The sequence below is a fragment of the Mirounga leonina genome, unplaced genomic scaffold (genome assembly GCF_011800145.1).
Source record: "Mirounga leonina isolate KUSES-001 unplaced genomic scaffold, KU_Mleo_1.0 Mir_224, whole genome shotgun sequence".
In the NCBI taxonomy this organism is placed as follows: domain Eukaryota; kingdom Metazoa; phylum Chordata; class Mammalia; order Carnivora; family Phocidae; genus Mirounga; species Mirounga leonina.
This window is the reverse complement of record NW_023270615.1, coordinates 7025941-7041951: the sequence shown is the minus strand read 5'-3', so window position 1 is coordinate 7041951 and position 16011 is coordinate 7025941. Positions and strand designations below refer to the sequence as shown.

Below are 16011 nucleotides of genomic sequence, written 5' to 3'. Positions count from 1 at the left end.
GTCAAAGATTCAACTGATGAATCCAACTAATTCCAAAAACGTATCAAATCATTAAAGTACAAGGTGAATAGAAAGGGGATAGGCCACTCTTTCCTCCCTATTTCAGCCCAGTGGAAATGCAAATCATCTAATCTGTTAAGAAGCCATTGCTACTGATCTTGAAGTTTGCAGTCATCCTATGTTTGGCATCTATTTTGAGCTTAAAAAGCTTGGTCTCCAAACCCTTCTTGCCAAGAATTGAAGGCTGAAGAAAGATTGAGAAACACAACCCACAGTCTGATGTTGTTCTTGGTAGATTCTTATAAACTGGAAAAATACAAACTCATTACTAACGGAAGAACCCTCTTTAAAGCTTATGAGAAACTAGGGTGGCCTTGGGTCCAGGATGCCCAAATATAGAACAAATGAAGGGAAGCAGCTGTATTTTAGATGGCCTCTTCAGTAAGGTTTTAAAACCAAACTAATTTCTTTCAATTACGTAAGTCTCACACATGTAACTTGTTGGTGAAATGGGTTGAAGTCAGTGGGAACCAGTAAGAGTAGCTTGGGGTTCTTTCCTTTCTCCTCTCCCTCCTTCCTTTTCTTTTTTTCCTCTGTGGTTTTTCCCTGTCCTGTTCTTTAACTATAATTTGAGCAGATTCTTGAACTTTCTAGTTCGTTCCAGTCCAACTTGAAAGTGCAATTTCTCAACTAGTGAAAACACCCCTCCCCTCCCCCCGCTTGCCTCCGTCAGAGGAAGAACTTACTATCCATGTCTGTGTGGCACTTCCATTGTCCTTCTTGCTAAACAGCCAACACTTTCCATTTTGAGTTCATCTTCAAGCCAAGATTTTAGAAAAGTGTGTACAATTTTGAGAATTTAGAAAATGTTAGATTACAGTTCTGTTTTAATTTTGAGTTTCACTTTACTCTGGTTAGTGTATGCAACCAGACTCATGGCTCCATCTCATGACCCTGAGATCATGACCTGAGTTAAAATCAAGAGTTGGATGCTTAACTGACTGAGCCACTCGGGCCCCCCCCATAGATTTTTTTTTTTTTTTAAATCCAGCTTCCTTCTGGCCTTAGAGATTGCCTCTTTCCTCTGAGATTTTTTTTCCCCAGATTCCTTTTTCCTCCTTCTCCTCTTTTTTATACTAACTTTCCTCCAATGTCTGTTGAACCTTGAACATACATTTCATATTTAAGTGCGATGCTCTAAAATGGTGATTGGAAGTCTGGATGGGGATAACTCTTGTTGGCTAGTGAACCTCATTACAGGATAAACAGTGAAGGCAGTAAACAGCCCTTTCAACTGTGGGCCCCAAATGCCACTGTGAGGATATCTTCCTTCTAGAACCAGTCATCTTCTCTAGGGAACAGTTCCTCAGTCCCGCTAGGAGTGGTGGGAGTTGCATATGTGGGATTTTGGGGAAAATGACCAAGGATCCAGAGGGTCAACCAGATTATCCACTTAAAACTCTTTCCAGTCTCTGCTGAAGCTTGTTGCCATATTGGGTGTCTAGTCTCCAAATACTGTTGCAAGTTTCTGCAAGAGCAAATCTCTCCTGCAAGAATCAGGTTGGCCTGGTTGGCTGATTTCAACAAGGAGAAGGGTCCTGCCAGGGTTTAATCATCTGTATACAGATTGTCAGCCAATTCTCTATTAGCAGCTCTGTGCTTCTTTCTCTTCTTGCAGAGTCACCTCCAGGTTCTTATCCATGTTTTTTTTTTTTTTTTTGTCTTCCAAGGGGATGTAGAAATGTTTCCTTTGCTCATGTCTCTTTCTTCTGGGTTAATACATTTTATACTTCTTTACTGTTAGTTTAGTGGAATTGTGCTAAGGAAGGGAGATAAATACACGGGACTAATCTGCTGGGTTGAACTAGAAATCTGGCTGAATAATTTTGCCCTCTTGTAGATGGAAAAATCTCATTTACTCATCCCTTGATGCAATAAAGTTTGTATATCCTCAAATAATCCTAAAAACCAAGGAATTAATTAGTATTACATTTTGTGAAGTCTGCAACACGGAACAGTGTGAAATCTAGGAAATCAGAAGCACCAGCTTCTTCTCCAGCTCACACTTTTGGATATAAATACTTTTGCCATTTACCTTAACTGTATTTCATATCAAGATGGCATACCTTTAAATAAAAATATTTTAAAATTAAAAACTAGAATTCTATTTTCATCTTTATTTGCCATGTGACTTTTCTGGGCACACGCGATTCATGGTTTTTGTGATTTATTTTTAGAGGAGAACACTAAAGAATGGAACAACCACAGCTTGTTACTTTGGAACAATTCACACTGACTCATCTCTGCTCCTTGCAGAAATTACAGGTGAGGAAATGAAAGCATGATTTATGGGCACATCAAGCCAAGACAGTCAGACCATGCCCGGCAATGACTTCTACATGTGGGCTGTCCTGCCTCTTAATTGCTAGAATTTGAGCTCTGCATTTCTTGCAAGTAATTAGGTGTTTGTGTATGGCCCTTGAATGTTTTTTATTGTGTAAGTAATTTGATTATTTATTTATGGTTTTGGCTCCAGAATGATGTGGACGGGTCTGAATTTTGCGTATTAATTTAGGGTGTTTGGGACCAAGTTTACTAATTCTCACTGTGGCAACAATTTATTATATTATAATCCGCAGACACATCTTGGCTCTTGGCTAGACTTAGGGCACTGTGCTCGATGCTGGGAACACAATGAAATAGAAAATAACTGTATTAACAGTGGCTGTGCTCTTGCTGGATGCCTAGCTTTGCACAAAGCACTCTCCATGGATTATCTCAGCTCAGTTGCAAACAGTCTTTGGAAGTAGGCATTCATGCCCTCATGTCACAGATGGATAAACTGATGCTCAGAGGCCATAACATGCCCAAGTCACACAGCTAGGAAACAGATCTGAGACTGGCTTTAGATCAGTAATTCCAAAACTTGTACCTCGCACAGTGCCCAGAACATGGCAGATGCTCAGTAAATACCATTGGCTGATGCATTGATACTTCTGCTTGCTGGCCAAGGTAGGTTCTGCCAGAGGCTTAAAGGGTAGCCCTGAAAATATATATTGCTATTTTTGGAGGAGACAGAGAAGACTCAGAATTGGATCATCTGGAAAGAATTCATAGAGGGTGCCTTTAAATGGGGCCCTACAGGAACATAAAATGGGGAGGGAGGAAAATGTCTTCCCAACAGGGGAAATAACATGGACAAAGCTATGGGGACAGGGATATCCATAGTGGATACAGGAAGCAAGGAACAGAATAGCTGAGCTGGAGGACAGGCTTCATTGCACAGTGGGGTGGGAGAGGAGGTTGGGCGGATGGGATGGTTCAGACTGTGGCGAGATTCGAATATGCATCAGATACTCAAAGATTTTGAGCCAGATGATGTATGTGATGAAGGTGGTGTTTCAGGTAAGAGTAATCTAATGGCCAGGTATCACAATGAATTACAGGGGAAAGAGAGAGGCAAAAAGACTTTTGCAAGATTCTTATGACAGAAGCAGAGACATGGTACAAACAATATCACCCCATGTAGCTTCAACGTTCTAGCCGAAATAAAATTTCTCTGGCACCTCGAATGAGGACCCGGTTCCTTAGTGCTGAGAGCTGCCAGTAGGACTATGTCAAATTCCCCACTGATGATAATATTGGCGTTGCTATGGTTAGGAAAAGTGGCTGTATCTTTTCTAAGCCCTACATGCCAGACACTTTGTATACATTATTGGGTGTATTCCTCACAACCCTACATGTAACAGAGGACACTGGGCACATACAGGGTTAGACCTTAATCAAATATTATCACCATCTTGGTAGTAATCCAAGGAATAAGGAGTCAGTGGAAGACCTTGAACTACTTACAGAATTTGGTGTGGTTTTGTTGTCGTCGTTATTGTTCTTAAATGGTGTGATGATCTTTTACATTCTCACTTGTGTTTTCATAATGATTTTAATTTAAATGTGTTTCTAAAGGCTTGGGAGGGATATACTGTTTGGGGGGAGAAACATGACTTCAGATTCTGTTTGTGTGTCCCTCTCACAGATAAATTTGGGCAGCGGGCATTTGTGGGCAAAGTCTGCATGGATATGAATACCAGTGTTCCAGAATACAAGGAAACCACTGAGGAATCAATCAAGGAAACAGAGAGGTACATGCATCTTGATTTGTCTTGTGGGCGGTCCTTCTGAGGCACTGATGGAGTTAGAGATGGAGAGAGGCAGGCTCTGTGAACCAGGCCGATATGCACATATGTCACTGTGTGGGTTTGCCCTACTTTATGCAGGTGGTCTGGTCCTAAAGAAAATGTTGCATGTCAATACCGTTCTGAAGCCTCTGGGGACTTGTTATAGAGTCCTAGGGTGAATCCCTTTGTGAAATGAAGGATTCTTTTTGTAAGTTAATGATTTACCACTTCCTTCTCCTTTAGTATAGATAGATGGAGGCCTCTCCTGTAAATTGAACTTGCTTTAAGTGTATGTGCGCATCAGATTACTTTTGGTGGCGGGGTCATCCTCTTGCCTGAGATCATGAGCTTTCGTTATGTTCTTTTTATATTACACTGGGATAGTCTACGGATCTCAAAAGTACTTTATCTACATTTCTTTAATGGCTTTTCCATAGTCCCTTGAGGATTTGATTTGACAAGGAATTGCGTTGTATGACATTCGACATCCAAGAGATATAGAAGAACATTCTTTAGATATAAATCTTCCCCAGGACCTAACCTATCCTGATGCAGGTTTTAGAAGCCCAACTTTTCTACAATTCCAGACCTCCTTCACCTTAAATGTGTCCTCTGGAAAGGGTAGCTCAGGAACCACCACCTGCTCACAGAAAGAGTGAAGCATGCACCTTCCTCGTATCGTTGGCCACATGCTGAACTTTTCTATGGATGTGTGTTTGTGGTCATAGTAAACCTTAATCCCCATTTTGTTCTGAAACAAAGGACTACCAGAAGGCAGAAAGCTAGCGAATAAATTTTTTCAGTTGGGGCACAAATAGCTGTTTCATAGGCCCTACAGATACCACCATCCCTCATTGCCACCCCCATCCCGTCTGGTCCCGTTCCTCCCCTCTCCCCCCCTCTCCATTTCACAGCCACCTCTGGCCTGTTCCATCAGCCTTACTCCGATGTCTGTGCCCATAGAGTTCTATGGCTTCTAAATGCCTCCAGGTGCATAGGATTCCGTGATTCTAATATCCATGGAGTATAACATCCTGCAATATTCCCCCAAATAGAGCTTAAGCCAGTGGAATGGTTGAGTTGTATGGGAATACTCATGAACAGCCCAGCTGATGTTAGAGGATAAAATTGCATTTCCCTGTGATTTTGCATTCTATTTCTCTGGCTGCAAATGAGAAAGCAGAGTAATTACTACTTGTTAATCTTTAATTAGTGGTGGTGAAACATGTATGGCATTAGAAATGTTTGCATGGAAATTAAGACATGTAAGGATCATGTTTTCACCCTTTAAAAAAATCTATTTAAAAATGCCAAAATTTTCTATCTTCCCATTTGTTGCTTTATTTCAGATTTGTGTCAAGAATGCTCCAAAAGAACGTAAGTAAGCTTGTTCCCAGCTTGATTTTGGATTGCTTTTGTGTCATTTGTTAAGATTTGCTATTAAGTTGTTTGGTAAAGATTAGTCTGTAAACGTTTGGCTTACTCCATGCATGCAGAAATATCTCCCCAGAGCCTTCAGTTGTTTTTATAGTCGACCCATCAACTCAGCTCTGTGAGGTCGGGCTTTTTTGTCTCCTCGGTGGTTTTCCCTTCCTCTTCTCTGGAACCTTCTAATCACACAGGACTGGTCCCTGGGGAGGTGGGAGAGGGCTTCCTGGATGTGGACAGATTGGGAGCAACTGGAAGTTGGCTACATCAGCAATGACTCTGGCCTCTTGTACTCCCTGATCTGGTCTGGAGCACGGGTGGTGTCCACCATGATACCCCAGCCTTTGGCTGCCTTGGTCCCTAACGTGTGGTATGTCACATGGCCTGCAGGCCCTCGGCCGGCCACTCCTCTTTGCAGTGCCTGGTGTTGGTGAGTCTGTGGAGGCAGGGCTGTCTCCTTCCCCCACTCCCAGCAGACCAATTCGTAGCTCCATTGTGCAACCTCTTAGATTGGCAAGCCAGACCCTTCCCTTACCACCTTTTGAGGTCTAATTGGAAACCATGAGAACCCTATTACTTTCAGTCTAATCTTGGGAGAACTAGGTGGAGCTTTGGGGGTCCTCATGCTCACCACCTCTCTTGAGCCCTTCTCACCTGCTCAGCCTTTACCTTGGGTGACACCAGACCCAGTACTGCCACCAGATGTCCTGAGGGAGGCCATGGCTGGCCCTCCTCCCCAAGATGTAGATGGGGAGTAGACCACCACTTCACTTTGAGTCTCCTCAGAGCAGCCTCCTTTAGAAGTTCTTCTGCTTCCCATTTTTCTTCATGAAGGCCATGCAGTCAAGGCCTTGTCTGAGCCTTCATGTAGATGTGGGACTGGGGCTGTCTGTCCTTGGAGACAGGATCTTCTTCCATTGAACTTGGTGCTACAGAATATTCTCTCTGTTGTCCTCAGCCAAGAGCTGTTTCCATGAAACCCACTACTTCTACCCACTCTTAGAATGGGGGGCTATCCTCCAAAATGAAGACATAAAATTATCATGTTGTATGATATGCATGTTGGGGTATGCCACACTTTCCTGATATCCATAGTTTCCTTACCAATTTTTTTTTTATTATTATTTCCAGTATTCTAGAGTTAAGCCCATAATGACACCACGTTTTTCCCTTTCCTGCTCTGAAACTTTGTTGGGTAAACTGGGAAACATGGCGAAGACCCATAATTTGCATATTCAGGTGGGTATTTTTCTGCTGTTTGTGCCCCTGTCCAGACCTGCAAGACTTTTCAGTACCCTAAATTCTGGCAGTCATCTCCAATTCTTCTCCTGAGATCTCCTAGAGAAATAGCATCATAGGACGGGAAGGGCTCTTATAGACGTCACCTAATCCACTTCTTTAATTTCTCAGATAAGAAACTTGAAGTTCCTTTTACCCTCATCTTCTCTGATCAGACTTAGAGAGACGAGGACATCATATGTAACCAAGCCAGATCAATAACACACTGGTTACCTGTTCTCTGTAGGATACATTTAATTAGTTTCTTTCTTGCTTCTCTCTTTTATTTGATCCTTTTCTCAGTGTTCCAATCCTTCATTTTTGGAGGAACCACCTATTACTTGAAAAGCAAAAAGAACCTAATTTCTCCCTTACAAAAATGCATTTAAAAGCCCTTTTGTTCCGAGTTTCTTAATTTAAAAATCAGGAACAAAAAAGGATATCTTACTTTGTCATTAAACGGTTGCAATTTAGGAATGAAACACTTTTTAAAGCTTCCAGCTGGGTTAAAATTGGGAGTTGCAGGCTGTCCTTCCTCCACCCAAGCTTCATTACAGACTGCACTAACATTTTCCCTCTTAAGAGTGGACTATCTTATAACCAAGGGCAAGTTAGGGGAAAGGCAACATATTGATTCTTTATCAGGGTGGAGGGTTATTTTGTTTTGTTTTGTTTTTTTAATAAGATTTATTTTGTTGGGGCTCATTAACTATTCTCATCACTCCCTCCCCCCTTTTGGGGGACTGTGATATTTGTATTTTTGATTCAAACCCACACAATTGTAGGGGAGAAAAAGTTTTCTTCGACCTTCTTAGAGTCCCTGGCTGGGTCCGAAAACTAAATTGACAAAGACAATAGGAGAAAAGCATACAAATGTATTTAAAATAAGTTTTACATGATAAGGAGGCTTCATAAGGAAATGAAGACCCAAAGAAAGAGAGCATTTCTAGGCCAGTGCATAGTCATGGAGGAATAATTGTTTGGATTCTTTGGGGCATCCCTTTGTCTTCAGAGATAAGGATGCTCCTTTCCTCCAAGGATAGGGTGGGCACCCCTCACATAAAAGCTTTATGATCTGTTTCATTCTGACCTTCGGCTATTTTCCTTCAGCTTAAAATATGCAGTATGCCATGGTGCCATATTTGGAGCTAGGATGTCCTGAACTCCATGAACACAAAACAAAATCAACTATATCCTTGCCGGGGGGCGGGGGGGTATGCATGTGTGCATGTGCATTTAGCATTTACTCAACTTTATCAAAGTGAAAAGAATCATCTGGTTGTCCTTTTTTTCTCTTCAGATGCCCATGCATTTCTTCAGTGGTCTAGATTTCCTCAAGGCCAGGATAGAGCTCACCCTCTAGGTGGAACACTATTTTTAGAACATTGCTCTTTTTTCTCTTATTGCTTTGGCTCACACTACCTCATGGAGAAGGGGAAATGGCATTGCCATTCTTGGAAGTGGCAACTTGCTCATGAGTTTTTTCCTATTATATGTATTCATCACCAGTTGGTCTGGAAGGATTTTTGTTTTAGGCAAGGGTGTGGGGTTTATGGTGTCCTAGAGAAAGGTTGGCATGGGGGCCAGGACTCATTTGTTTTGATTGGACATGATTTTTATGGGCTCTTTTTTTGGTGACAGCAGGATTGTCTAGTTCAGTTATTTTCAAACTGTTTTCTGTGGAAGATCTCATTCTGGAAGTTGATGAAGGGGACAGAACGAGGACAGGGTTCTAGAGTCCCAATCCTGCTTCTTCCTGAGAAGCAACTTGTTTATGCCTTTTACATACTGTATTTCTATGAGTTTATATATGAACAACATACTCAAAGCTGAAAGAGTTTGGAAAATTACTCATTTAGCCCAACGCTTATATTTGAAAGATGAGACTATAGAGACCCAAAGGAAAGAACTGACTCACCCTACTGAAACATAAGTAGGCTCAGAACTTGAGCTAACATTCATTTCTCCTTGTTCAAATGCCAGTTTTCTTATGAGTGAACCATGCTGTCTTTCCTTTTATGGCCATGAAACTCTTCTCTTAAATGGCCAATATCAAAAGAGACAAGTTGCCACAAATAGCTAGGTTCAAGTACTGTCTTCAAGTACTTTTTATTTGTATTCATACTTGCTATAGAACGAATATAACATGGGTTAAGGTTAGGGCTAGAACATTACATATTCATGTAACTATCATGTTCACATTCATAGTTTCTTTTTCATATAGATGTGATATTATATATAATATGTATAATTGTTTTCAATACAACACATGTAGCATCTTTGTTGTCTTACATAGGCGAGTAGAAACCATCCTTATCATTTTGGGGTAGGAAGTATAATTTCTAATGGTATTTCACATTAGAAAATTGCAAATATTATTTATTTTCTTGTAGAGCCATATAAGTGAAAATGTCAATGAAGTTGAAGCTGTGAAGAACTTATTTCCCGATTATAAAAACTACACAGATGTGTATGATAGAAACAATCTTCTGACAAATAAGGTACATTGCATATCATGACATAATCTGTGTCAAGTAGGGCATATTTATCTACATTTCAAAATCTTAATAATTGGGGGGCAGTGGGAAAAAAATGAAATAATAAAATAAAATCTCAGTGGTAATCTTCAGACTTCTCCAACATGTGTGCATTTCCCAAACTAGAGTAAAGCTCCGAGGATGCTCATGGCGTGGGTGTATAGTTAAAAATCAGCCTGCGGTTTCATCTCAGTAAATAAATCTCAAGGCTTCTTTGAGGATGGGAATGTCATTTGGTCCAAAGACATTTTGTCAGTATCCATTAGAATGTAAATGTGCATTCCCTTGAGTTAGCGGATGCATTTCTAAGGATCCATTCTGTAAGGAATATGAATAAGAATGTTAATTAATGTGAAAGTTAGGAAATGTCTATCAGTGGGTGATTGTTTAGATTATAGAACATCCGTAATTAAAATTATATCCAGCATTCACAAGAATGATGTATACAGGCTTACAAGGAAGAATGTTTATACGGTATTGTTTGATGTATGTGGGTGCATGCTCACTTAGAAAAAATTATCTGGAGGGGTGCTGGGTGGGGCTCAGGTCACGGTCTCGGGGTCTTGGGATCAAGCCCTGCATGGGGCTCCATGCTGAGTATGGAGCCTGCTTGGGATTCTCTCTCTCCTTTTCCCTCTGCTCCCCCCACTTATGCACTCTTTCTCTCTCTCTCTCTGTCTCTTAAAAAAAAATAATTATCTGGAATACAAACATTGACTGTTAAATGTGATCCTCCTGAGGGAGAAAACAGGAGACTTTTTACTCTGTATTTTTAAACACTGTGGTATGGCTTTAAAAAAAAGAGTGTATATAATACTTTCAGAATTAAATAATTTCACATTAAAATTAATATAGTGAGGAGACACTTCATTACAACAATATACCCCTCGGCCTTGGCCTTCAGTGAATTGTACAAACTTTGTGGAGAGTTGAACATACTGCAGCAAATAAATTCTTCGGGACTGTGAACGGAAGGCTGAATATGACTAATTTGAAAGGTTAATACTCTACATAGTTCTTGTAAATGCTATACCGTAATTTTCATCCTTCTCTACATATATTTCCATGTGATTAATAAATTAACCTGCCATTTGCATGTTATTTTTATTTGCACAGAGTTTGGGAAAATTTTATTTTAATAATAATTCTTGGTCACTGAACTGTACCTCCCAAAGGAGAAAGCTATCTGGAAACAGGTTTTGAACTGAAGGAAAAAGAATTTTGAAAGAGTAAAGCCTTTTTTTAATTTTAATTTTTTTCATTTGAGTAGAGTTGACACACAATGTTACATTGAGTTTCAGGTGTACAACATAGTGATTCAGCTTTTCTTTGTTACATTGTGCTCACACGTGTGCTACCATCTGTCACCATACAACCTATTACCATTGACTCTATTTCCTAGGATGGGCCTTTGAGTCCCATGACTTATTCATTCCATCACTGGAAGCCCGTGTCTCCCTCTCCCCTTCCCCCATTTTGCCCCATCCCCCCACACTTTCCCTTCTGGCAACCGTATTTGTTTTCCGTGTTTACAGGTCTGATTCTGCTTCTGTTTGTTTGCTTGCTAATTTTTCTTTGTTTTAGGTTCCACATATGAGTGAAATCATATGGCATTTGTCTTTCTCTGTCTGACTTATTTCACTTAGCATAATGCCCTCGAGGTCCATCCATGTTGTTGCACATGATCTCATGTTTTGTTATTACTGAGTAATAATACATTGTATGTATACCATGAGAAGACTTAAATCCTTTTCAGGAAAACCCACAAATATTACCAGGACTAAACAGAGAAGTGTCGTATGTGGGCAGTGCCTGCCTTCTTGGGTCAACTTTATCTTCCAGATTAATGCATATAAAATACTATATTTCCTAATTTTTGTGAAAATGTAAATATAGGTGATAAAACAGTTTATTTGGTTGTGTCAACTATACTCCAATTAAAAAAAGACTTAAAAAATAGATAAAGATTATTTGGTTTTATGTATCAAGAGCATCGGGGGGCGCCTGGGTGGCTCAGTCGTTCAGTGTCTGCCTTCGGCTCAGGTCATGATCCCAGGGTCCTGGGATCGAGCCCCCGCATCGGGCTCCCTGCTCGGCGGGAAGCCTGCTTCTCCCTCTCCCACTCCCCCTGCTTGTGTTCCCTCTCTCGCTGTGTCTGTCTCTGTCAAATAAATAAAATCTTTAAAACAACAACAACAACAAAGAGTATCGGTGCCTGTATTCAACTAGGAGCAGAAATACAGAACACCTCTTTCCAGGATTACCCCACAGCTTCCATGTGCTGACAAAGGAAAGCTTACTTCTAGAAAGTCTGATTGAGATAGGAACAAGCCCAGCCTCACCAGTTGCTCACCACGTAGAATTAGAAAATGAAGTAACTTGGTTTTTTCTAAAGCAGAGATGAAGGCTGCGTCGTATCTTTGAGCTGGTTGGACATCCTATCCTGTAGATCACCTGGACCCTCATTATTTTATAGAAAAAAAGAAAAAAAAGTAAGATCCACGTATTGGCAGAGACTTGTGTAATCCAGTGTTTCTACAGGCCTTTTTTTTTTTTTTTAAGATTTTATTTATTTATTTGACAGAGAGAGACACAGCGAGAGAGGGAACGCAAGCAGGGGGAGTGAGAGAGGGAGAAGCAGGCTTCCCGCTGTGCAGGGAGCCCGATGTGGGGCTCGATCCCAGGACCCTGGGATCATGACCTGAGCCGAAGGCAGACGCTTAATGACTGAGCCACCCCAGCGCCCCCCTACAGGCCTTTTTTGAGGGGTAACTTGTACACAGGGATTTTATACATACAAGTAATCGTAAGTGCTCTTGTGAAGATGCTCACAGATAAGTCACTGCTTCAATCTGTACCTGTAACATCTTGCTGTGAGTCAAGACTAAGGGAAACCTTTTTAAGAGGTAAACTCCACACAGGATACTCTTCTCTGCAGACAGTGATGGCACACGGGTGCTACCTTTCCACGGAAGAGCTGCAGGTGTTCAAGGAGCGAGGAGCAGCGATCTCGCATTGCCCCAATTCTAACTTATCGTAAGTAGGCAATAACCGGTCGGTCGGTGATGAGCATTTGGGTTGTGAATTAGCAGCCCAAATACCTTTGTTTTCTCAGTCAGGCCTCCACAGTGTCCCTCTTCGAGAGTTCTGTCTAATGGGGACAGGAACCAGACAGACGCACAGAGGCTTACCTGTGCCTCGGTGGGGAGAAAGAGCACGCAAAAGAGGATACTTTTTGCAGAGTAGGCATTTGAAGAACACAACATCCCTTAAAATTTCTGCATTTGCACAAAATGGGACAATAGGAAATATAACAGAAAAAGTTCAAAACCTACAGTGTTTCGGGGTTTGCAGCTAAGGACCGCAAGAACGCACATGCCAGCCAGGCATTCGGGGAGAGGGTACTGACTTTGCATGCTCTGCGGTCAGGAGAAGGAGCAGTGCTGCCATAAGCCGACACCCCATGCTGTATCTCATGCTGCTGGATCCAACAGGATGCCGGTTCACATAGGAGAGACCGTGTCCTGTTGTAATTCCCCAGAATGCAAAGCTTTATTTATAATTAGTTTTTAACCCTTTGAAAGGTCTTAGATCCATAAGTGAGTCAGATAAAAATTATGGCCTGTGTTTTCAGAAAAAAGCTCACATAGATACAGAAACATTACATCTAATTTCAGGGAATTCATAGATCCCATGATACTGATCCATGGATGCTAGGTTAAGAATCCATGCTTTGGGATTCGATACAGAAAGGATCTCATTTCTGGAGCTAAGTGATCCAGAATAGAGCTCCTCCCACTTAGAGGCAGGTTGAGATGGATCATAATATTCATTCAGCGAATTTAGGTTCTGCTAGATTTAGTGTTTTTTTGAGGATTACTTTGTATCCTCTCTTATTTTGAGTTCTTGCAGAAGCGGACCATGAGACAATTCATGTACAAGTAGTTTATTTGGAGGTGACCTCTGGAGGTTGGTTGGTAAGACAGGAAAGGGAAGGACGTCAGTAAGAGCACACCATCAAGCAGCTTACCATTGTGGGCTCCTGGAGTTTAATTCCTCCAGAAAGCTCAGGGAACCGATGTACAAAACAGACCTCAAAGTCATTCTGCCCCAGGGGTGAGGAAGCGGAGATCGTCATTCCCACACACTATCAGTTATTTGTGGAGGGCTGCTGGGTGAGGTCAAGAGGTATCAATTCCCTTGAACCCCTGACCTTCCCGAAACAAGGGCAGAGCAGGCTCTGTGATGGGGAAAGAGCCACGAGGTAGGGTTGGAGGTGCGGTTGGAGGTGCGGGCAGCTGGAAGTCTAGGGAGTTGGCCAGCAAAAAGGGATATATGTCAGAGGCAGTATAGGAAACGCATGAGAACCACAGAGCTATATTTCTGGTGCGTTTTGAGAGGTTCCAGAGCTTTCTGGTTTTCAGACATAAAGTAGTCACACATGACAGGGAATCTTACCTGGGTATGGCCAGTGACCATAACTATGGTCTAGCGACCCGACGGGGAAAGGATTTAACATCCTGTGGATTAGTTACACAATATCTAAATTAAACTATGATCCAGCTTTGCAAATTGAGGTTGGAAGTTACATTTCTTCATGGATACGTTTCTGTTTAGATGGTCACTGCTATTCTCACTCCAACAACTTTGAAAGGTTTATTGCACGTGCACTGGGGATTTGATGATGGTAGTTACATGAATCTTCAAGGAGACCATGGTGACCTTGGCCTCCTCTCAGACTTCTAAGGAACGCTTTAGTTTTCCCTTGTTTCTCTAGAAAGGCGGCACGTCTAGTAAGCTCAGGGTCATAATGTCCAGAATTCAGCCTGGAACCTTCTCTTCTAGCTGCTGCGGTCCTATGAACCGTCCTGACTCATCAGCCTGCACCCCCTTTCCCAGTAGCACCCTCTTTCTTTGATTTTGCAAGGCACTACTCATTCAGGGTAACAAAGTATCCCAGACAGAGAGGAAAGACAATGCTTTATAATTTCTACTTCTGAACATAGAAGGGTGAGTTTGTTATACAAAACAAAACAACACTGAAGACCAATAGATTTTTGCATGAATGGCAAGATTGAATTTCTTCATTTATTTTTCCTTACAAATGATCCCATTTTCCTTCTGTTTCTTGCTGCTTTGTACCCTCCTGAGATTAACCTCAACCCAATGAGTAAAGCTCCTTTATGATCGTCTTTTTACTCTGGGACTCAGATGATCTGATTTGACCAATGTGTTTGTGTCAACATGAGAGCTGTTATGACAGGAAACACAGTTTTAGTGAAATCACCATCATTATTGCTGGTGTCCTTTTTTGTTGGAAACACATCGTCTCTTTGTCCTGACTGTCTCCTCTCTCTACAGGCTCAGCAGCGGCTTTCTCAATGTGCTAGAAGTCCTAAAACATGACGTGAAAATAGGGCTGGGTACAGGTCAGTAGTTTGCTATTTGGACATAGTCAAAGTGGTCGAGTAAGTGCATAACTTTATGATGTGACTAATTTTCAGGTAACAGTTTAAAAAATGAGTTTTCTTATCTGGGAGTACTATCTCGAGCTAATAAAATGGTGGGTTGGCAGCAGTAAGAAAATGTATGCAACGGGAGAAGTTTTGATGATGCTAATCTCCTGAAGGCCATTATCCTCACTTACTGTTCAGAGATTGGGTGATAAAGGGTAAGTCCTCCTAAGGTGCTGTAGAGGTTTATTGTTTTTTGGTTTTCTTTTTTTTTTTTTTTTAAACTCCTTGATTTTTCTTCCCCTTTTGTTTTGTCCTTCTGGCTAGGTGTTGATGGTTTGGATTTGTATGGCTTTAGTTTTTGATAACTGTGTCATCACAAATACTGTCTCAAAAGAAAATTAGTTGACCTTGCCATAGGGAGCAGAGATTCAGTCTATGCCAGCAGTGAGAACTTTGAGATATATTAAGAACTTGCTTTGCTTTTGAGCAGTGTTGACCAAAATGAGATTCCAGTTCCCACAGGCAGTCTGTTCTTTGCTGGGTTGAAGGACATTCTAGGTAGCTGATGAATTAGTGGTGTTTCCCGCCCCCCCCCCCCAACAATACATTTTAATTGTTTTCCCTTAGTGTGTGAAGTGATGCTCACTTTGAAAGTATGAGACAGGCCCAAATGTCTAGGCATATTCCCTGTAAGCCTTTGATTACAGTGTGTGAATAAACTAAAAATTTTTTAAATGGGTGTGGGGCACAAGGATTTATTTTCCATTCCTGGTGCATTTGTCTTCCTGATACTTAAGAACATTAGGATGTTTGCATATTGACGATGATGGCTGTCATTTTCTGTCGTCATTTTCTGCAATAACTCACGTCTCAGTTACTTTTATACCAGCAATATTGGTAAGATATACAATAAAACAAAGTGAATTATTATTTTTAGAGAGGTGTGCTAGATTAGATGTTCTCCCCAGTTTTATATGAGTCAAAAGAATTATGATTTAAAAAAAGTTCTTATTTAAGGCTTCAATCATTGAGACTGTGGTAATCCTTGGATATAGTCACAGGTGTTAAGGTAGTTATTTTACCTTCACAGAAAAGCTCTAATGAATAAGAAAAAACATGGCCAAGAATTTTTTACAC

At 41.2% G+C, this 16011-nt stretch overlaps 1 protein-coding gene across 6 annotated transcripts in view; it reads left to right on the top strand.

Moving 5' to 3' along the window:
* The window catches only part of GDA (guanine deaminase), a 72940-nt gene that overhangs the window by 44404 nt on the left and 12525 nt on the right, over positions 1-16011 (top strand). For all 6 annotated transcript variants that reach the window (XM_035029050.1, XM_035029049.1, XM_035029053.1 and 3 more), the window contains 7 exons: positions 2238-2325; positions 4034-4139; positions 5525-5552; positions 6735-6842; positions 9275-9382; positions 12357-12454; positions 14780-14847. In XM_035029050.1, the coding sequence (XP_034884941.1) occupies positions 2238-2325; positions 4034-4139; positions 5525-5552; positions 6735-6842; positions 9275-9382; positions 12357-12454; positions 14780-14847 (604 nt within the window). The remainder of the gene's footprint in view (positions 1-2237; positions 2326-4033; positions 4140-5524; positions 5553-6734; positions 6843-9274; positions 9383-12356; positions 12455-14779; positions 14848-16011) is intronic.